The sequence below is a fragment of the Entelurus aequoreus genome, linkage group LG14 (genome assembly GCF_033978785.1).
Source record: "Entelurus aequoreus isolate RoL-2023_Sb linkage group LG14, RoL_Eaeq_v1.1, whole genome shotgun sequence".
Taxonomy (NCBI): Eukaryota; Metazoa; Chordata; class Actinopteri; order Syngnathiformes; family Syngnathidae; genus Entelurus; species Entelurus aequoreus.
In genome coordinates this window covers 9,902,596-9,923,907 of record NC_084744.1, presented here as the reverse complement: position 1 = coordinate 9,923,907, position 21,312 = coordinate 9,902,596, and the positions used below count along the sequence as shown (strand labels likewise).

At 40.1% G+C, this 21,312-nt stretch overlaps 1 protein-coding gene across 1 annotated transcript in view; it reads left to right on the top strand.

Annotated features, from left to right (window-relative positions):
- erbb4b (erb-b2 receptor tyrosine kinase 4b) overlaps positions 1–21,312 on the top strand; it is a 1,077,295-nt gene that overhangs the window by 764,223 nt on the left and 291,760 nt on the right. Inside the window, exons 4-5 of the mRNA XM_062068882.1 lie at positions 1,459–1,590; positions 10,009–10,074. Coding sequence (XP_061924866.1) covers positions 1,459–1,590; positions 10,009–10,074 — 198 coding nt within the window. The remainder of the gene's footprint in view (positions 1–1,458; positions 1,591–10,008; positions 10,075–21,312) is intronic.

The window sequence follows — 21,312 nt, the reverse complement described above, 5'->3', positions numbered from 1 at the left end:
CGTTCCCATCCTCACCTAATGTCATGAGCTTTGGGTTATGACCGAAAGGACAATATCACAGGTAGAAGCAGCCGAAATGGGCTCTCCCTTATAGATAGGGTGAGAAGCTCTGTCAAGCCGCTGCTCCTCCACATGGAGAGGAGCCAGACGAGGTGGTTCGGGCATCTGGTCAGGATGCCACCCGGAAGCCTCCCTAGGGAGGTGTTTAGGGCATGTCAGACCGGTAGGGGGCCACTGGGAAGACCCAGGACACGTTGGGAAGACTATATCTGCCGGCTGGCCTGGGAACGTTTCGGGTTCCCCATGGAGGAGCTGGACAAAGTGGCTGGGGAGAGGGAAGTCGGTGCTTCTGGAAGAAAATGGATGGATGGACCATTGGGTGGTAGGGCCTGGCGGAGTAATTTTTTAGTTGCGTTTTTTTTTACTGCCAGTTTTCCCGAGAGCCCAAATCAGAACAACGGGAGACATAGGAATGAGTACCGTTCACATGTGAACCAATTCCAACAAATTCTCGGTTTCTGAGAATTGATACAAATTTGCGGTACTTTTGTGTGTTAATAAATGGTACTTGTTTGATAATAAAGTTGTATTTTTTATTGAAGTCGTTTAAAAATGAGCTGATAACTGATAACTGTCCTGTTCAGCTGTCACATCTTCTTTTTCTTATAACATTTGAGTCTCATTTGAAATGCAGCTCCTGATGTACTGTACAGAGTAAGTTTTATGTTGATAGCTATCTTCCCCTGAGTTAAGTTCTTTGTGAAGTTGTTCCCTAGCCTGCCGTGTCCTCTGCACCAACGTTCCCTCTAAGGTGCGCGCCTCTGCAGTTGCGCACTGCTCAAGCGTCCTCTGCGCACGGCAAATCTATGCTACGCACAAAATTAAGTTAAAAAAATAAGCGCATAACAAATTTCGACACGACACAGACACGACAGAGAAAACAGTTTTCGTCATCATTGTTCAAATATTGTAACGTCTGTCGAGACGCTTTGAGGACATGAATTCCATCGATCACTTTACTGAGCAAAACTCTTTATTGTCGGCCATAAACACATCACCAAAACATTAGTAAAAAAAATTATATCTAGCAAAAGTGGTCATTTTCTGCAGTACAAACCAGACCAAAAGCAACTTTGTTATATCAACAGCATCTTATATAAAGATTGAACAATTTTGGTCCAAGTATTGATCCCTGCGGTACGCCACAAAATGCAAAGAGTGGAGCATTGCATTGTTTAAAGGGAGTTTGGCTGAGTCCGGTGCTGCTTGAATGATTATTTCCTTGAGTCGGTGTTTAGTCACGTGCAACAAAGGTATCAAAATGTTTTGTTTTCACGTGACTCGATATCCGGTAGCACGGAAGGAATTTCAGTCGGTGCCTCTAAAAGCGCCCATTTTCAAACCCGTATTTTATGTTGTACAACTTTAACCAACTCATGGCCATGTTTGTGCTTACAGAGATCCTGAGTGGCGGCGTATATGTTGACCAAAACAAGTTCCTGTGTCACGCAGACACCATTCATTGGCAGGACATTGTCAAGAACTCAGGCGTGTACCCGGTGGTGGTGCCCAGCAACAGCAGTGGAGCATGTGAGTAGAACTTCATGCTCAACAAATGATAGGTAGTCTTGTTACTGTGCAGTTCATCTTTTGAAATTAGAACAAGCTGGAAGTACCGTATTTTTCCTACTACAAGGCGCACTTAAAATCCTTTAATTTTCTCAAAAATCGACAGTGCACCTTATAACCCGGTGCGCCTAATGTACGGAATAATTCTGGTTGTGCTTACTGACCTCGAAGCAATTGTATTTGGTACTTGGTGTAATAATAAGTTTCACCAGTAGATACACATACGAGATAAGTGGAGACTGCAATATGACGCCAGTAAACAACACCAACACTTTAAATGTTCCATTACACACGGCACTCAACAATCTGTCAAGATGTTTTAGTATGACTTTGAAGCCGCACCGCTTGGTGGATTGTCGGCCCATTACGGCTAGTCAGAGATACAAGTATTACTATGGTGTGTGTATAAAGACCGCACAATAGCACCTATTAGCAGACATATTACCTGCCGATTTGTTTCACAAAATTATGCAAAATTTCTTACCTTCTGGTACCTGCTGATGTGTATTTGGGATCTGCATAAGTCCTGAAAATTTGCGCATGTCTGCCACTGTAGTCCTTGGCGATAATGTATTCAATAAGCTTCTTCTTTTTCAATTGATCAATCAATGTTTATTTATATAGCCCTAAAACACATGTGTGTCAAAGGGCTGCACAAGCCACAACGACACCCTCGGTTCAGAGCCCACATAAGGGCAAGGAAAAACTCACAACCCAGTGGGATGTCATTGTGAATGACTATGAGAAACCTTGGAGAGGACCGCAGATGCGTCGCTAGTGGACAATATGGAACACATTTTAGCGATATTACGGAGATGAAAGAAGACCGTTTTAGTAACACTAAAACACTTTAATTATTTTCTTGTTATGGGACATTCACCCTGCGCTGTTGCCATTTCTAATATAAAGTAGTGTGAAGTTCTAACTTATATCTCGCTATGGAAGCGCTAAAAACTACCAATTTACATAATTCACCCACAGAACTTTAGTTATTAGAGAGTTCAGGTCGGACGGTTTTCCACGGGACACATTTCCGGCATTGTTTGTTGCACTAGTGAGCCACGGATGAGGAGATGCTGCTCCGTTATTGAAGTCAAGTCTGAATGTCATCAAAACAGTTAGCTCCATCTTTTGACACTTCTTTCACTCCCGTCCTTACAACAAATCCTTTCATTTTCTCAAAAATCGACAATGCGCCTTTTAACTTGGTGCGCCTAATGTAATGATTCTGTACATTAGGCGCAACATCAGTAAGCACAACTTTGGTAAGTTGTGCTTACTGATCTCTAAGCTATTTTATTTGGTACATGGTGTCATGATAAGTGTGACCAGTAGATGGCAGTCAAACATAGGAGATACGTGTAGACTGCAGTATGACGCCAGTAAACAACACCAAAACTTTAAATATTCCACTGAGAATATAGCACATTACACACAGGGCTCAAAAATATGTCAAAATCTTTTAGTATGACTTTGGGAAGCTTATGGTATTTTATTTTATTTATTTTTTTTGTCATAAAGAAATACAATCATGTGTGCTTACGGACTGTATCCCTGCAGACTGTATCGATCTTTATTGATATACAATGTATATATTGTGTTTTTTATGTTGATTTAATAAAAAAATATATATATATATATAATAATAATTTCCAATCGGTCCACGGACCGGTGGTTGGGGACCACTGATGTAGACCACAAGGAATTTTTTTCTATTTAGAAAAAAATCATAATATGGCCCCTTTATTGCGAGTTTTAATCCGGTGCGCCTTTTAAATTAAAGTTAAAGTACCAATGATTGTCACACACACAATAGGTGTGGTGAAATTTGTCCTCTGCATTTGACCCATCCCCTTGTTCACCCCCTGGGAGGTGAGGGGAGCAGTGGGCAGCAGCAGTGCCGCGCCCGGGAATCATTTTTGGTGATTTAACCCCCAATTCCAACCCTTGATGCTGAGTGCCAAGCAGGGAGGTAATGGGTCCCATTTTTATAGTCTTTGGTATGACTCGTTCAGTGTTTGAACTCACAACCTACCGATCTCAGGGCGGACACTCTAACCCAGGGGTCACCAATGCGGTGCCCGCGGGCACCAGGTAGCCCGTAAGGACCAGATGAGTAGCCCGCTGGCCTGTTCTAAAAATAACTCAAATAGCAGCACTTACCAGTGAGCTGCCTCTATTTTTTAAAATGTATTTATTTACTAGCAAGCTGGTCTCGCTTTGCCCGACATTTTTAATTCTAAGAGAGACAAAACTCAAATAGAATTTGAAAATCCAAGAAAATATTTTAAAGACTTGGTCTTCACTTGTTTAAATAAATTCATTAATTTTTTTACTTTGCTTCTTATAACTTTCAGAAAGACAATTTTAGAGAAAAAAATACAACATTAAAAATGATTTTAGGATTTTTAAACACATATACCTTTTTACCTTTTAAATTCCTTCCTCTTCTTTCCTGACAATTTAAATCAATGTTCAAGTAAATTTATTTTTTTTATTGTAAAGAATAATAATTTAATTCTTCATTTTAGCTTCTGTTTTTTCGACGAAGAATATTTGTGAAATATTTCTTCAAACTTATTATGATTAAAATTCAAAATAATTAATCTGGCAAATCTATAAAAATCTGTAGAATCAAATTTAAATCTTATTTCAAAGTCTTTTGAATTTCCTTTAAAATTTTTGTTCTGGAAAATCTAGAAGAAATAATGATTTGTCTTTGTTAGAAATATAGCTTGGTCCAAATTGTTATATATTCTAACAAAGTGTACATTGGATTTTAACCTATTTAAAAAATGTCATCAAAATTCTAAAATTAATCTTAATCAGAAAAAATTACTAATGATGTTCCATAAATTATTTTTTTAATTTTTTCAAAAACATTCAAATTAGCTAGTTTTTCTCTTCTTTTTTTCGGTAGAATTTTGAATTTTAAAGAGTCGAAATTGAAGATAAACTATGTTTTAAAATTTAATTGTCATTTTTTTCGTGTTTTCTCCTCTTTTAAACCGTTCAATTAAGTGTAAATATCATTAATTATTAATAATAACATAGAGTTAAAGGTAAATTGAGCAAATTGGCTATTTCTGGCAATTTATTTAAGTGTGTATCAAACTGGTAGCCCTTCGCATTAATCAGTACCCAAGAAGTAGCTCTTGCTTTCAAAAAGGTTGGTGACCCCTGCTCTAACCACTAGGCCACTGAGTAGGTTTTTTGTATGAAAAAAGACCTGACGAGACCCGCTCATTGGCTGTGCGCCTTATAATCCGGTGCTCCCTATGGTCCGGAAAATACGGTACTCGGATTGAAGTGATTCAATAAGATCCCTGAACTGACCCCTTGTTCTAACCCCTGCATGTTTTTTTTTTATTCCTGTGTTGCTCAAGCTGTTTGGCATTTAAATCTCTTTCCGTGTTTTGCTACCTTGTATAATTCGCTACAAACACCTGAAAACACTTTAGACCGTCACTGACAATTTGTCATGTGAGGGAGTGCAGACTTTCAGCGTTTAATAAAAGCTCGACTTCACAGGCCAAGTGACTCCAAGGAGAACAATAATAGAAATAGCAATGCAGCGCAGGTTTTCCACACTCGGCACTGCGAGACAACAACTTACGGCTCACTGTCATTTAGATTGTCTTTTGTACGCCGATTTAATGCATTCGACCTCACTCGAGCACCGTCAAAGTACGCTACAGGGAGCCAGGCCGAAAAATGAGTGGGAAAAGGACAGTGAAAGGCTGTAGAAGAACAAAGTGAGACCGTGTTTGGCATTAAGTGCAAGAACCACAGCGGGACGATGGATTAGGGAGGGTGGATGGAGGATGAAAGAGATGAAGTGTGCAGTGGAGAGGTGCACATATGAGTAAGAAGAGGAGGGCGGAAAATGGAGACTCGTGTTGGGGAGTAGAGCAAGTCTCAGTGCTAATAGCTCTCATCTGGAGAGGCTGATGGACAGAGGACAGCACTCCTGCACTTAACCAGGCTCATGTCCCTCACACTCAATTACCAGGCAGTCAATTAAGCTCTCCACAAGCACACAAAATGTCACTGACTAGTGCTTTGAGGGTGTGACGCACATTTCTTCTTTGTCGCTTTCATCTCAGCCTCTATGCAGGTTTAATGCCAAGGGGGAGTTGAAAAGAATCTATCCAGTGTGTCATCATGCTTTGACAAATGCAACCTTTTACCTCAACTTGTACCAACCCAAACAGAAACAATAAGCCATTGTTGTTGCCGAAAATGCGTATTCCCGCATAATTCTGAATATATTTCTGTGGTTCCAGGATACTCTGTTAAAAGACATTTACTAACACTGGAAGACTCTGTTTAATCCAGGGGTGTCAAACGTACGGCCCGAGGGCCGGATCAGGCCCGCGAACAGGTTTTATCCGGCCCGCGGGATGAGTTTGCTAAGTACAAAAATGTACCTGACATTTTTGAATGAGAGAAACAGCTGTTCTAAATGTGTCCACTAGATGTCGCAATAGCAATTCTCTGTATCTTTGTAGATGATGCTACATATGTACGAAATAAACCACTTATGTTAGTACATCAGTCAAAGAAAATGATCAAACTACATATATAACATACTGTCATTTGATTTTGATATAAGTTTTGTATCTTGATAGATTGAAAATTAACACCAATGAGTTGACTGATGAACATTATCACAATTTATTCAGAAAATAAAAATAACGACAAATAAAGTATATATACTATTAACCGCAATAGGTAATTGAAAAAAACAAAAAAAACAACATTATGATTTGTACAATATCAGAATGTGTTTGTACTATTTTCAAACAAAGAAAATAATCTGAAGTTGTCTTTATTTTTAAGTTATCGTGCCATGATTTTACCAGTCCGGCCCACTTGGGAGTACTTTTTTCTCCATGTGGCCCCCGATCTAAAATGAGTTTGACACCCCTGGTTTAATCTCTCCTGTCCTGCTCCAAGTATTTGTTTATCAAAACTTGAACTGATCCTGCTTGCAGGCGTACACACCTGGGCTCAACATTTACAAGCCATTTAAATTGCAAATTTTTTGGAATTGTGTCTATCGTTCACAATCATTATGAGAGACAAAAATACACGTGTCTTTTTATTTTTTATTTTTAGGATTTTAAAGATGATAAACCAGACCTGGGCATTCTGCGGGCCGCATCCGGCCCTTTGTACGTCCCTGTCCGGCCCGCGTGAGGCCAATCATAAATTACAAAATACATTTGAAAAAGTATCTATTTCGAGTGTGCGATACAACGGTGCTGCTTTTGTTTTGAAAAGCGTTATTTGTATTACTTCCGTGTGGACGTACGCTCGTGCACGCAGCGGCAATCACAAATTACAAAATAAATTTAAAAAAACATCTATGTCGTGCGTGCAATACAACTGTGCTGCTTTTGACGAATGACGTGTTTTCAACAAGACATGGACTGCCAAGTAAAGGTAAAGCCGTGTGCTTAATTTGTGGTACACAAATTGCTGTGTTTAAAGAATATTGTGTAACGACCTGCTGAAGTTGATGTTGTCTTCTTGAGTTGCGTAAATGAGGAGTGAGGATAGACGTGCGTGTGAAAGGAACGAGATAAGTTGAGCTGTGTTAGTATAGCTTGCTCAATAAAAGTTTAAAAAGAGCATCAGACTTGGTGTGCACTTCTTCTGGACGCTACAATTGGTGGCAGAAGTAAAACTTTGCGCATACTACGCTGCTTGTGTGCTCAGCCTGCTACGTCATCGGGAGGTAGTGCCATGTGAGGAGCTCGCCGCAAAAAGAGAGAGAGAGAGAGAGAGAGAGAGAGAGAGAGAGAGAAAGAGAGAGAGAGAGAGAGAGAGTGTCTACAGGTGCAGTGCACGCTGCTTGCCATGGGGGAATTCCGCCCTCAATGACTCCCAGGTTTGATGGAAAGGCGAACTGGGAGGCATTTCATTCCTCTTCTGACACCAATTTTAGCGTCCAGAAGAAGTGCACACCAAGTCTGACGCTCTGTTTAAACTTTTATTGAGCAACCTATACTAACACAGCTCAACTTATCCCGTTCTTTCCACACGCACATCTATCCTCAATCCTCATTTCCGCGAGAACAACGCTTCCGCCTTCTTCGCCAATCACCTTACAGGCGTGCTACGTTCACAACAAAGAGGATGCAGGATAAAGTGACAGAAATTGAAATTTTTGCGTTGTATTACACATCAGGAAGTGTAGTGTAAGAAAGTGTTAAAAATAAAACCATCAAAAGCCATCTGCTTTCGTATAAAGATAAGTTAGGTTAAATGAAAATATTATTTTTTATCTTACGGTATATCAAAAATAATTTAAGCAAAATTTAATTGAAATATTGTCGGTGTGGCACACTGCAAGTATATATATAATGTAATAACAGACACCTTTATAACAATATGTGATATGTAATATGTACAATATACACACTACAATATACACACTGCATATATATATATATATATATATATATATATATATATATATATATATATATATATATATATATATATGGGGTGTAACGGTACACAAACATTTCGGTTCGGTACGTACCTCGGTACAGTAAGAAAACAACACAATATAAATTTTTTGGTTATTTATTTACCAAATGTGTAAACAATGGCTTTATCCTTTTAACATTGGGAACACTATAATAATTCTGCCCACGTTAATCAACATTAAACTGCCTCAAGTTGTTGCTCAGATTAAATAAAATGACAAAACTTTTCTTCTACATATAAAAAGTGCAACATTAAACAGTTTCAAGTCAACTCATCATGCTTAATTTATTACAGCATTTGGGAAGCCTGTAGTTGATTTTTATTATGTAAATGTTATATTTTTATCAACATGTAATAGCAGGGACCCTGCCATTCAAAGTTTTTCTGTGTGTAACTGGGAGGTGTTTATTATAATTTGGGAGAGTCCGCTGCCTGATGCTTACCTGCTAAACACCTACCTGATCATGACGACGCTGAAGCATTGACTCCATGCGCTCTGAATACGCACTGCTGATTGGCTGTTACCGCTTTGAATACGCACCGCTGATTGGCTGTTACCGCTTTGTGTGTAACCAATCAGATGGTTGTGTGGGTGTGACAATGCTGGGTGCTGAGGCAGAGGCAGAAGAAGCAAAGCAGCTTGTTAAGACTTTAGCTTAGAAACTCGTTTGGTACACCCCTGTACTATATATATATATATATATATATATATATATATATATATATATATATATATATATATATATATATATATATATATATATATATATATATATATATATATATATATATATAGTAACAGACACCTTCATAACAATATGTAATATGTACAATATTTACCGTATTTTGATTAGTGTAATCAATGCCAGGACTGAGTCATTAAGCACATTGATTTCTGTTTCCATAGCAACTCACTTCCGACTTCCTGAAAGAAACGCGAGTATGTTTTCTAGTCATGGCAGTATAGATAACAGAAAACGAAGACAACTATTTTTGGTGAAATGAGGATTCCCAACCTTATATTTTTGAAGCTGAACATACTGAAGATGAACGTCTGCTTTTAGAAGCGAGCACAAAGAGAGAGTCAGACTTTGGAGCAGACATTAACCGAGAGAGTGAGGTGAAAGTGACTTTGTTGCTGTAAATGTGGAACTTGGAGCTATGCTATTTTGACATAAATGGAGTGTTTACCCAAATAAACCGAAACCGTCCATCGCGTGAGTCACACTTTATATTGATCATGATACACGCAGCACGTCATGTGTGTTATTACAACTACAGTACATACACTCTCTGGCTAGCTGTGTACACACAAAACATTCAATTATACTTTACAGATACTGTAATATGATTGTTCATGTTTTTCACACAGTACAGATTGGTGTCCTATCACATTGTTCTGTATTAAAAACTCAAATGTGTTTAGTGTTGATGTAGAAGCTAGCTTATCTCTTGCCGTAGTTAGCTTTTACGGCTAATACCGTAGCATGCTGATGTGTTAGTACGCTGGAAAAATAGTTCTTCAGTGTTCTCTCTTACAATAACAATGTTGCTACAGCTTGGTTATTATACAGGTTACAGAACGTGAATGAAGTATTGTTGATGGTTTTTCAATACATTTTTAAATTGATTTAGAGGTAGAATTGATTGCTCCCATTAGCTGCATTACTAGCTACCAAGAACAGGACGATTTTTACATGTTGGAATTACAAAAAAAACAAAACCTTTTGTCTTTTTGTTTCTCATAATGATTGCGAACTATAGACAAAATTCCCCCAAAAAGAACAGTTTTCCTGTAAGACCTAACTAGATGGCTGATCTTACTTTGTAGTCAGGTTGCAAAGGCTGAATGATGTCTTTTCATAACATTTTTTGCAGGTCAGAAATGCCATCGGTCCTGCAATGGTCGCTGCTGGGGACCCAAAGAGGACCAGTGTCAAAGCTGTAAGTGGATTCAACAGATGTATTCCCTCTGAGAAAGTCAGCACTCGTGTATTTCTCCATTCAAATATGCAAATACGTTTAAATGCGTCTTAATGCATAAACTGGTGAGTCTCAGAGCATTCAATCTGATTGTTCAATTTGTCCTAGAAGGCATTTCATCTCTAATGCGAACAGGCTGTATCAGTTCATGCTCATAGACTTCGATTAGTCAGATCTGATGTAGGATCTAGAAAGAGAGGTGAAACGGGTTCCAAAACAAACTGAACAGTCCACTTGTGATCGATTCAATGCCCTGAGAATACAACACACGACCTGGATGAACAAGAACATCCGTAGACATCAGCGAGTGATGTTCAGGATCGGTCCGACACTCACTGGATGTCATGTCACTTTAGGTCATGTCACCATTTTAACTATCACCACTGGAAAAAAATACCCAGCGGTGTGAATACATGGAAATGAATGACTGGTGAGGAATGAATGAGTGATTTCAAAGTCAAAGACACATCATCTAGATCTTCCCGGGGGATCGCGAGGCGTTCCCAGGCCAGTTGGGAGACATAGTCTCTTCAATGTGTCCTAAGTCTTCTCCGTGGCCTCCTACCTGGTCTGTCGTGCCCTAAACACCTCCCCAGGGAGACAAGATGCCCAAACAACCTCTCTGGCTCTTCCTGGATTACAGAACTTCTCACCCTATCTCTAAGGGAAACTCATTTTGGCCGCTTGTACTTGTGATCTTGTCCTTTGAGTCGTAACCCAAAGCTCATGACCATAAGTGAGGATAGGGACGTGAATCGACCGGTAAATTGAGAGCTTTGCCTTCTGGCTCAGCTACTTTTTCACCGCGACGGACCGATACAGTGTCCGCATCACTCTTCCCTCACTCGTAAACAAGACAAGTTCGTACAAAATTAACATTTTGGTTGTTGGAAATGATTCAGTTGCAGTCCACATCCCCAGGATGTCTGTTTCATGAAAATCTCCAATGGAGATACCTGCTTTTGGTCTGAACCCTTAATATTGTTTATTACCATCTGGATGTTTATAGTGAGCGCTTCACTTTTGAAGTTCCTGCTTGCACTAATTATCTTATCATTGTAGCACTTAATGACAAGGAGCCATATTCAGAAAAATAGATGCCACCCGTCTCACTGTTGGCCATAGTCCATGCATCAAATTGGATTAACTTGAACACAATCATTCACTGGTTACCCTCTAATTGATTTAAAACTTAGGTGGTGTTTACCCGATTTGTGTGCAAACTGAACAGTTTATATGTGCAGTCCTAATAGATTACAACACCAAGTCCATTCTCCAAAATCCATTCGGACAAAATGGCAGGCTCACAGTGTTTTGAGAATTTTCCAGTCACATTCCAGGCTTCGGTTACTAAAGTAACTTTTACTGAGCCAAACAATACCCAGGACCAATGTACTCTACTATTGGTAGCCGTCACTCCCGGAAGTTGAGATGATCATAGAGTGTAACCGCCAACCGGCCCCCTGCCTGCCATCTCTCTTTATCACTCCATTCCATTAACAAGCCGTCATGTCGGTCACGTTTTGTGTGAACGCAACTTTGTGGGTACAAAACTGCATGTTTGAGTCTCGTGATTAACATTGCTATGACTATAAGGGTATCGCCAATGAATTTATAATGTGTGAACTAAGTGTTAGTTTGAGGTCCGTGCTGACTAATCAACCCCTGGCATGGAATTTGATTGTTAACAAATCCAGTCAGTGATGATGGAATTTAAAGGGAGCATGCCGGCCTATAATCTCTTCTAGAATCAGAATCAGTCAGGTTTTTGAGTCCGTTTTTTTCCACACCAAAGTCGTTCAAGGGTGCCTTCAACTGTCTTTGGTGTATTTACATTGGTGTACAGTCACGCTGGAAGACAAAAACACCTCAAATGTCCCTCAAATCAAATGTACTAAAGGAATTACAGTGAAACATCAATTTAGGAGTACCCCAACCTTTGGATGTTTTAAGAAACAAGCTGTTTTCCGCTTTTTGTTATGCTTTAAATTGCGAGCATAATTTGCATCACAGTACGAGCCTCTCCGCCGCCGGCTGAAGTAATATTTGTCCAAAGATCGACACAATCCTTCTTCCCTCCAACCACCGTAACTGAGAAAGTTAATCTAAAGGAGAAGAAGTGAATGGCGGGAGCAGAGTGGATGGCGGGAGCAGAGAAACAAACATTTAAAAACATGCCCTACCGCAGGCCTATTCAACTCAATTGTTTTGGGGGCCACATTTCCGAGGACTACTAATCTTATTTTGTATATATCGGAAGAACCAGCATCCTCTACAGTAGTCTTTTGATTTTGGTCTAATTATGTTGTCAATTACAGTAGCGCTCTGTTGTTTTTAAGGAGTTTCTGCAAACAAAATGGTCAAAGATCATCATTCTAGTGTTTAAAATTGTGAGTCTCTCACAAGTTTTTTGAACTGAACTCGTGGACCAGTTGAAAAGCCCAAATAATGAAAAAAAAAGAGGACCTAAAATGGAACCCTGAGGAACACCACAAGTTTACCTAAAGAAGTTGAACAAATGACTGACTGCACCTGAAATAAACAAGCTACAGCAACACCCTTGTTACAAACATCACTTTACGTAAAAAATGTGTGACTGCCAAAAAGAAAGGACTCAAAGGTGTGCCTTGAGGAATGTCTCAATTAGGTAAATACGCAAGTTTGAATCTCAGTGTTCTATGTTTGCTCGCAAGGTTAAAATGCAAATGTAATGATCCACCGATGTGTTGCCATGGTCCAAGTTTCTCTATACAACAGGACTGTTTGTCTCCCAAGTTTTGAGCTAAACTCAGGGCCTGTATGGTGTTATTCCCGGGCTGGATGTGGTCCCAGGACTGCCAGTTGAATAGCACTGTCCACTGTCCTACTGGTTAGCCAACCTGGTGAGTCAACGCGACCGCAGCACTGTCAGGCCACGGTCACACAAGTTGCAGCCAGCCTCCGCAGCATGTAGCCACACATGTCCAAACCATGGACATGTATCCATAAAAATATTGAAAAGCTGCCGAAGCCGTTTCTGTTTGTTCTGTTAAGTGCTGACTCAACAAACTGCACAGTCTGGTAGACAGACATACGCATTGCTTGCTGTCAACTGTGACCTATTGCAGGGGTCGGCTCCCCAAAATGTTAAATGAGCCATATTGGACCAAAAATACAAAAAACTAATTTAAAAAAATTAAACGCCTTATACAAGTGTTGTCAATCAATCAATCAATGTTTATTTATATAGCCCTAAATCACAAGTGTTTCAAAGGGCTGCACAAGCCACAACGACATCCTCGGTTCAGATCCCACATAAGGGCAAGGAAAAACTCACAACCCAGTGGGATGTCAATGTGAATGACTATGAGAAACCTTGGAGAGGACCGCAGATGTGGGTGACCCCCACCCCCTCCACCCTAGGGGAGACCGGATGCAATGGACGTCGAGTGGGTCTAGCATAATATTGTGAAAGTCCAGTCCATAGTGGATCTAACATAATAGTGAGAGTCCAGTCCATAGTGGGGCCAGCAGGAGACCATCCCGAGCGGAGACGGGTCAGCAGCGCAGAGATGTCCCTAACCGATGCACAGGCGAGCGGGCCACCCCGGGTCCCGACTCTGGACAGCCAGCACTTCATCCATGGCCACCGGACCTGTGCCACCCCCCCTCCACAAGGGAGCGGGGGGCAGAGGAGAAAAGAAAAGAAACGGCAGATCAACTGGTCTAAAAAGGGGGTCTATTTAAAGGCTAGAGTATACAAATTAGTTTTAAGATGGGACTTAAATGCTTCTACTGATGTAGCATATCTAACTGTTACCGGGAGGGCATTCCATAGTACTGGAACCCCAATAGAAAACGCTCTATAGCCCGCATACTTTTTTTGGGCTCTGGGAATCACTAATAAGCCGGAGTTCTTTGAAGGCAGATTTCTTGCCGGGACATATGGTACAATACAATCGGCAAGATAGGATGGAGCTAGACCGTGTAGTATTTTATACGTAAGTAGTAAAACCTTAAAGTCACATCTTAAGTGCACAGGAAGCCAGTGCAGGTGAGCCAGTGTAGGCGTAATATGATCAAAACGTTCTTGTTTTTTGTTATAATGAAGACAACACATAATGTTCAGAGAAATCTTTCAAATGGTCGCCCTCTTTGCATGCTTTTTTCCTTCCAGGCTGTGCCGCCTTAACAGAGATCAAAATTAGAAGGGGAGGAGATCTCATGTATAGTATCGGTCAGAGTTTTGGTTCTAACGTGGAGTCTTCCTTCATTCTAACTCAACAAGAGTGTCTGCAGGAGAAAGAGTAGCACACAAGTCTGTCGGTGGAGAATATCTTCAAGTGTTTTCTTTGTTCAGTTTGACTTTGTTGTTCCTCCATGTCTCCCAAACGGCCAGAAGCAATCTGAGCAAGCATAGATATGTACGATCCCCCTGCCTTATTAAATGTAGTTTATGCCCCTCTTCCTGCTGTTTGATTGCCTTTCCATCGCCATCACTCAGCTCAGTCATCTCAGTCAGTTCGGATGTTCATGATCTCGTTAAGGTAATGAGGGATGGACTTTGAAAGGGGTGTTAGCAACATCTCCCAAATGGGCTCTCGGGGGTCGTCCGTCTTGTGGCTCACACTCGTGTCTTCACCCGGACGTAGATGTCACCGTTTATCCTTGATCGGCTTCCTCGCCAGCTCACGACTTTTCCAAACTGCACAAAATGAATATTTTAAAAGGTCTGACGAAAAACTACTTCAAAGGAGAGTTCTGTGACATTGTCATGAATAATTGTTTTGTTTATCTCCAAATTCACATTAAAGGGGATCTTTGCTTTTAACAGCACAACAAGAAAAGTGTTCAACAAAGTTGGAACTCCCCGATTCAGGACAAAATGTCTAATGTTTTATTTTGAAGTATTAAAGGCCTACTGAAATGATTTTTTAAAATTTAAACAGGGATAGCAGATCCATTCTATGTGTCATACTTGATCATTTCGCGATATTGCCATATTTTTGCTGAAAGGATTTAGTAGAGAACATCGACGATAAAGTTCGCAACTTTTGCTCGCTGATAAAAAAAGCCTTGCCTGTACCGGAAGTAGCGTGACGTCGCAGGTTGAAAGGCTCCTCACATTTCCCCATTGTTTACACCAGCAGCGAGAGTGATTCGGACCGAGAAAGCGACGATTACCCCATTAATTTGAGCGAGGATGAAAGATTCGTGGATGAGGAACGTGAGAGTGAAGGACTAGAGTGCAGTGCAGGACATATCTTTTTTCGCTCTGACAGTTACTTAGGTAAAAGGGCTCATTGGATTCCACACTTTCTCCTTTTTCTATTGTGGATCACGGATTTGCATTTTCAACCACCTCGGATACTATATCCTCTTGAAAATGAGAGTCGAGAACACGAAATGGACATTCACAGTGACTTTTATCTCCCCGACAATACATCGGTGAAGCTCTTTAGCTAGGGAGCTAACGTGATAGCATCGTGCTTAGCTGCAGATAGAAACAAAAGAAATAAGCCCCTGACTGGAAGGATAGACAGAAGATCAACAATACTACTATCAGGAGACACCGAACCAAACACTGGACCTGTAACTACACCGTTAATGCTGTGCCGCCTGTCGAAGCCTAGCAATGCTGTTGCTAACGACGCCATTGAAGCTAACTTAGCTACGGGACATCGTCAGAGCTATGATAAAAACATTAGCGCTCCACCTACGCCAGCCCTCATCTGCTCATCAACACCCGTGCTCACCTGCGTTCCAGCGATCGACGGCGCGACGAACAACTTCACCCGATCATCGATGCGGTCGGCGGCTAGTGTCGGATAGCGCGTCTGCTATCCAACTCAAAGTCCTCCTGGTTGTGTTGCTGCAGCCAGCCGCTAATACACCGATCCCACCTACAGCTTTCTTCTTTGCAGTCTCCATTGTTCATTAAACAAATTGCAAAAGATTCACCAACACAGATGTCCAGAATACTGTGGAATTATGAGATGAAAACAGAGCTTTTTGTATTGTGATACAATGTGTCCCAATACTTCCGCTTCAACCATCGACGTCACGCGCAAACGTCATCATATATAGACGTTTTCAACCGGAAGTTTCCCTGGAAATTTAAAATTGCACTTTATAAGTTAACCCGGCCGTATTGGCATGTGTTGCAATGTTAAGATTTCATCATTGATATATAAACTATCAGACTGCGTGGTCGGTAGTAGTGGCTTTCAGTAGGCCTTTAAATACCAGAGTTCAAGCATTATATTATTATTCCACTGCAAAAGTTTGCCGGAGGCCACGGCTCACAGTTGTCATCAATGTATCAAAACGTTTGGCTCAATCGGGAATCAAAAACTCCCCTACCCCTCGGCCCTTCCCCAAAAAATATCTCAGATTATTCAGAATTCCCGGTTTTCCAAAGCCCTATTTTCAACACTTCCTGGAAAGTTTTCTAGTCCACATTTGTCAACCAATTCCAACCATTCCACCTTCAAAACATTCGTCCGAGTTGGGACAACAAATTTTTTTTTTTCTTACAAATTTCCGGTTTTCCCGAAATTCCGACAATTCCGGAATACCAAATCTCAATTCAAACTGTTACAATGTCAACATTTTTCAACCGATTCAAAAAATTCCAACACCAACCCGTTCACATTTTCCAGGACAATTGTGCTTGTATCAATATTTTCCAAAATTTCTGTTTTTTTCAAAAATTTCAGGAATTCCAGAATACCAATTCTCACTTCAAACTGTTACTATGTCAACATTTTTCAACCGATTAAAAAAAATTCCAACACCAACCCAATCATATCTTCCAGGACAATTGTGCTTGTATCAATATTTTAAAACATTTCCGGTTTTCCCGAATTTCCAGGAATTCTCGAATACCAATTCCCAATTCAAACTGTTACTATGTCAACATTTTTCAACCGTTTCAAAAAATTCCAAAACCAACCCGTTCATATCTTCCAGGAAAATTGTGCTTATATCAATGTTCTTAAATATTTAAGTTTTTCCCGAAATTCCAGGAATTCCGGAATACCAATTCCCAATGCAAACTGTTACTATGTCAACATTTTTCAACCGATTCAAAAAATTCAAAAACCAACCCGTTCATATCTTCCAGGACAATTGTATCATTATTTTAAAAAATTTCCGGTTTTCCCCTAAATTCCCAAATTTCCAGAAAATTCCCTTTTCAAATGAATAGACATATTCAAAGTTCTACAACTCGCTGGATCGGTTCGCAGCTGAGTGTGAAGCGACTGGGATGAGAATCAGCACCTCCAAGTCCGAGTCCATAGTTCTCCCCGGAAAAGGGTGGAGTGCCATCTCCGGGTTGCGGAGGAGACCCTGCCCCAAGTGGAGGAGTTCAAGTACCTTGGAGTCTTGTTCACGAGTGAGGGAAGAGTGGATGGTGAGATGGACAGGCGGATCGGTGCGGCGTCTTCAGTAATGCGGACGCTGTATCGATCCGTTGTGGTGAAGAAGGAGCTGAGCCGGAAGGCAAAGCTCTCAATTTACCGGTCGATCTACGTTCCCATCCTCACCTATGGTCATGAGCTTTGGGTTATGACCGAAAGGACAAGATCACGGGTACAAGCGGCCCAAATGAGTTTCCTCCGCCGGGTGGCGGGGCTCTCCCTTAGAGATAGGGTGAGAAGCTCTGCCATCCGGGGGGAGCTCAAAGTAAAGCCGCTGCTCCTCCACATTGAGAGGAGCCAGATGAGGTGGTTCGGGCATCTGGTCAGGATGCCACCCGAACGCCTCCCTAGGGAGGTGTTTAGGGCACGTCCGACCGGTAGGAGGCCACGGGGAAGACCCAGGACACGTTGGGAAGACTATGTCTCCCGGCTGGCCTGGGAACGCCTCGGGAGCCCCCGGGAAGAGCTGGACGAAGTGGCTGGGGAGAGGGAAGTCTGGGTTTCCCTGCTTAGGCTGCTGCCCCCGCGACCCGACCTCGGATAAGCGGAGGAAGATGGATGGATGGATAGGCAATGCCCTAAATTTTTCAACCGATTAAAAAAAATTCCAACACCAACCCAATCACATCTTCCAGGACAATTGTGCTTGTATCAATATTTTAAAAAATTTCCGGTTTTCCCGAATTTCCAGGAATTCCGGAATACCAATTCCCAATTCAAACTGTTGCTACGTCAACATTTTTTAACGGATTCAAAAAATTCAAAAAACCAACCCGTTCATATCTTCGAGGACAATTGTGCTTATACCAATGTTCTTAAATATTTCAGTTTTTCCCGAAATTCCAGGAATTCCGGAATACCAATTCCCAATTCAAACTGTTGCTACGTCAACATTTTTTAACCGATTCAAAAAATTCATAAACCAACCCGTTCATATCTTCCAGGACAATTGTATCATTATTTTCAAAAATGTCTGGTTTTCCCCTAAATTCCCAAATTTCCAGAAAATTCCCTTTTCAAATATTCAAAGTTCTACAATGCCCTAAATTCTTCAAATGTTGCACCACACACTTTATATAAATGTGTGTGTATATATATATATATATATATATATATATATATATATATATATATATATATATATATATATATATATATATATATATATATATATATATATATATATATACATATGTATATATATATATATATATATATATATATATATATATATATATATATATATATATATATATATATATATATATATATATATATATATATATGTGTGTGTGTAGACATATATATATATATATATATATATATATATATATATATATATATATATATATATATATATATATATATATATATATATATATATATATATATATATATGTAGACATATCTCCTGCTGTCTTTAAATCAAGTACTTTTTTGGAGCAGCAGGATGTAAAATGCTGTTGTGGACTGTTGGAAGTAAAGATCATTATGTGACACATTGTGACTTTGGCTAGATGGAACTTGTGACTGATGTTGTAAGCTGCGGTCTGAAATTGAAGCTCCGGGGTATATTTTAAGTGATAAATTGTTCTTTATGTCAGTTGTGAAATAGCGTTTTTACTCACTTACGTCGTTTTAAAGGGGAAGGTTAAAACCAAGCAGTCCAACAGTATGGTTTGAAAAGCAGACTCACTTGAAGAGTGTATAAATACATTTGAACCCTACATATCATAAACGGAGTGGCACTAATGCTGCTTTCCATACACAGTGAAGTGAGTTTTGTCCATGCATGTTTGTTTGTCAGGTTGGCTTTTAGCCATTACAGTCATTCTAGTTCATCGCTGTGTGAGGAAATGTGTGAAAGCATTGTGGATACTCACACTTCCACAAATAAAAACACCCACTAGCAATATATTTTGACTTTGCAAAGTGACGTTTTTACATTCACCTCGCAATGATTGTGGTATTTTATGATTGTTCTCTTTCTCCTCTCAAGTCTGGGTGGGTTACATCCTATGGATGTTTTCTTCGTAAATGTAGTGTTTTGCATATTGTGTCGACCTGGGAGTTATATGCAAAGCACATTTTGAAAAAAAAATGAGGCAGGCTACTGGTTTTTATTTCCTCTGTGAATATCATTACTTTAATCATCCTCGGTAGCTCTTAAACGGGGGATTTCCTGGTCTACTTGAAGAAGGGCTGCTGACACATCAACTATGTGTTTAACCACTCGCAAGTAGCTATTTGACAGTCTGAATTACGGAAGGAAGACCAGGGAGGGCAATACTAATAACACATTGCCTTCATTTGAACAATATCCCAAAAAAATGTGTGTAATTAAATGAGAACAATAATACAGTTAAGACGACAGAAAAAGGAGATACAGCCATGAAACATTTAAAAATGGGAGATATTTCCATGTGTGTCCTTCGTAGCCAATTCATCAGTTTCATATTTATTTTAATGTACCCTATTTTCACTTGTTTTGGAAAAAAAACTTTTTTTCCATATATTAGCCACACCGGACTATAAGTCGCAGATATATACACTACCGTTCAAAAGTTTGGGGTCACATTGAAATGTCCTTATTTTTGAAGGAAAAGCACTGTACTTTTCAATGAAAATAACTTTAAACTAGTCTTAACTTTAAAGAAATACACTCTATACATTGCTAAAGTGGTAAATGACTATTCTAGCTGCAAATGTCTGGTTTTTGGTGCAATATCTACAGAGGTGTATAGAGGCCCATTTCCAGCAACTATCACTCCAGTGTTCTAATGGTACAATGTGTTTGCTCATTGGCTCAGAAGGCTAATTGATGATTAGAAAACCCTTGTGCAATCATGTTCACACATCTGAAAACAGTTTAGCTCGTTACAGAAGCTACAAAACTTTGAGCAGATTGAGTTTCTGGAGCATCACATTTGTGGGGTCAATTAAACGCTCAAAATGACCAGAAAAAGAGAACTTTCATCTGAAACTCGACAGTCTATTCTTGTTCTTAGAAATGAAGGCTATTCCACAAAATTGTTTGGGTGACCCCAAACTTTTGAACGGTAGTGTATGTTGTAAAATGAGTTATTTACACATACATATTTTGTAAATGTTTATGTACATACATACCTTAATTGTTTCCAAACTGTCATGATCCGTGGTCCGGATCATGTTTTTTTGTATTTACTGTTAGTTTTTGGACTACTTTAGTTCCTGTTTTTGACACCTCTGAGTTTGGTTTTGTTGCCATGGCTGCTTATTGTTTTCACCTGCCTCTGGTGTTCGGGACGCTCACCTCTTTCTAATCAGAGGCATTATTTAAGCCTGCCTTTGCCAGTCAGTTGGCCTGGCGTCATTGTTTGCTTCACGCAGCCTACTAGTAAGGCTTGTTTGTTTCATGCCACAATTTTGTGAGTGTTCCATGCCATAGTTTATGCTAAGTGTTTGCTTCATACTCTCGTCACGTAAGTTGGCTTGTCTTCTAGTCCATGCTAAGTGGTAGCTTAGGTTCGAGTGTGATCAGCACATTATTCCTTTTGCTTGTTTTCTGCTTTTTGGTACTTCGCGTTATTTTCAAGATTAAATCATGTTCCTACCTGCAAGTCCTGTCCAGAGTCGTCCGTTTGCATCCCGGGAGAACGAACCGCGCAGTAAGCTGCAACCCTGCCGTGACACAAACGGTGTCTGTAACACGGCAGTAAAACGGATTATCAAACAAAACAGAAGTTACCATCACGTCATGGACCCACTAGCTACAGAAGCTAGCTCTCCAATCAGCTAAACAGACTCAATAACTCCA